Source organism: Montipora foliosa, chromosome 8 (genome assembly GCF_036669935.1).
Source record: "Montipora foliosa isolate CH-2021 chromosome 8, ASM3666993v2, whole genome shotgun sequence".
In the NCBI taxonomy this organism is placed as follows: Eukaryota; Metazoa; Cnidaria; class Anthozoa; order Scleractinia; family Acroporidae; genus Montipora; species Montipora foliosa.
Window position 1 is genome coordinate 25,051,952 of NC_090876.1, and position 2,500 is coordinate 25,054,451.

At 35.3% G+C, this 2,500-nt stretch overlaps 1 protein-coding gene across 1 annotated transcript in view; it reads left to right on the forward strand.

The window, feature by feature from the left end:
* Positions 1 to 1,768: 1,768 nt before the first annotated feature.
* The window catches only part of LOC138013172 (nucleolar MIF4G domain-containing protein 1-like), a 27,463-nt gene continuing 26,731 nt past the window's right edge, over positions 1,769 to 2,500 (forward strand). The window contains exons 1-2 of the mRNA XM_068860182.1: positions 1,769 to 1,844; positions 2,443 to 2,500. The exon at positions 2,443 to 2,500 is cut by the window's right edge and continues 71 nt beyond it. Of these exons, the coding sequence (XP_068716283.1) occupies positions 1,790 to 1,844; positions 2,443 to 2,500 (113 nt within the window). The 5' untranslated portion in view covers positions 1,769 to 1,789. The remainder of the gene's footprint in view (positions 1,845 to 2,442) is intronic.

Below are 2,500 nucleotides of genomic sequence, written 5' to 3' on the forward strand. Positions count from 1 at the left end.
TTTAGATCTGCCTGATTACTACAGACGGTACGTAGACGATACAATTACCGTAATGTCTTGTGAATCAGCCGCTCATGTTTTCCTTGATGAATTAAACAGCATTCATCCGTCTCTACATTTCACCATGGAAATCGCGACCAATGGTAAACTACCTTTCCTTGGAATGCTTCTTGATAAGAATGGTCCTCGGATATCAACCTGTGTCTACCAAAAACCGACTGACAAAGGCTTATTACTACACTACCATAGTCACGTGGACCATCGTTATAAGACTGGCCTGCTTACGACCATGCTTAACAGGGCCTATCGGTTGTCCTCAAGTTGGCAATTATTCTCTGATGAGTGCGAAAAGCTCAAAAATATCTTCAAACGCCTTAAATACCCAGAGGACCTAATTAACAGATCTGTTAAGAATTTTGTCGACTATGTTCAATCGGATGCCGAGAAACCACCACAAGCGCAATACCAAGGAAAAACCGTCCGTATTGTATTACCGTACAAAGACCAGAAGTCAGCTAACGTGCTACGGAGACGACTCAAAGATCTGAGCGTTAAAATGGTAACACCATCGAGATTGTTCCTGTGTTATTAATCGTAAGATTGAAAGTCATCTCAAACACCGCGAAAACAAGCCAAATGTTGTAAATAACCAATGTGCTGTTTATTATTTTAAATGTGGTCTATGCGATATGGACTACATTGGTTATACAACAAGGCATTACATCAGCGTATAGAGGAACACAAATCCCTATCATCTTCGGTTGGTCGACACATGAAGACGAAACACGATCTGGACAAACCTGAACTTAAAGCACATTTTACGATCCTAAAGAAATGCAAATCGAAATTTGACTGTCTCGTTCACGAGATGCTTTTGATACGTGAGCGTCAACTATCACTAAATAAGCAGTCAGATTCCATTCGTGCTAAAGTTTTTGTTTGACCTTCGCCTTTTGTATTCTAGCAAAAATTGTAAATATCTTAGTGTCAACTATCGTTTAATTTCCATCTATGCATGTCTTTGTTTTGACCTAACGCCCGTTGTATTTAAATTGCGAATTTTTCCAGTACAGTTTAACCTTGATAATGGGGTCAAGTCTGACTCCGAAACGTCGGATAGTGTTGTTACTTTTTATTCTTAATATCAATTTGCTTTTTAATATTAAAATAAAATAAAATAATTTCCTGTCTGCGCTTGTAAATAGCCAACTGGTTTGCCTCCGGCCACTTGGGATTCTTTAAGTTTTTCTGTTCAATACTCACAGATATTACCATAGTTACAAAAGCTACTCCAAAAAGAGTAAATAATGATACTTCTACTACTAAATAAATGCATGAAGATCTGAAAAACGAATAAATCTCATTAACTTTTTAAAATAATTTCTTGCAAGATTCAAACAGTTTGTTTCACCTAAATAACATGAAAAACTTGCGTCAAAAGAATATGACCCACTAAATTATCCAATCACAGTTTGCATACTACATTTATTACACATGCATGTTGTTGTTCAAAAAGAGTTTGCATGGCTTAAAAATTTTTAAACCATTACATTCATTATCATGATATGGAACAAATGAATTAAATCAAAATTGAAGTGGTTTGAAATTTTTTAAACCAAGAAAGAAATTTGAACCGCAACGTTTTTATAAGTTATTTTTGTTTTCAACCAATCTTTGCAAGGATACCAAGACAATTATAGGACACTATTTTCAAATTGTAAAATTATTACTTCCTTAAGTACTGATAGTTTTACCTGTTTGCCTTTGTCACAGAGTCTGTGAGGGAAACATGTCAGTAATCAGCAGTGAAATAGAAAACCTTTTCATTCACAACAGTAGAAATGGTATGATGTCAATATTAAAGAGCAAAGATACATTTACTACATGCAAAAATGGCAGCCAACAAATTATTCTTTTGTCTTTGCATTAATTAGCCTAACTAGCCTCGTTTTACAGCCCAAATTCTTTCAACTTTATGTGTGTGAATGAGGCTAGTTAGGCTAATTAACACAAAGATGAAAGAATAATTTGTTGACGGCCATTATTGCATTCGGCCAATGTACTACTACTTCTACTGCTACCTTTAATAATGACCATGATGATTATGATATTCCATTCCTGAAACATGTTAACTTTCATCAATCTGTTTAATTAAAGACTGAGCTAATAAAGCAGAGTGGTCAGGGTGCAGGACTTGCAAGCAGCTGGAATTGCTCTAAGACTTGTGATTCTACTTACATTAAATTTAAAAGTTGAGAGGAATAAAATTGGTCATGCCAATGCTCATGTGACAAACTAATGCATTGCTGACTCCACTGTGACATTAGCTGTGAACTGTGAAATGACTTTTGATCCCTGAAGATGTCAACTAATATTACTAGTTTATTAGTTAACCAGAGTAACAGAGCATTATCATTGATTTGTTTTCTTTGTTTACTCCAGACATGAACAAGATTTTAACTGACCTTATACTGGACTCCTGTGTTTCCATATCTTTGAT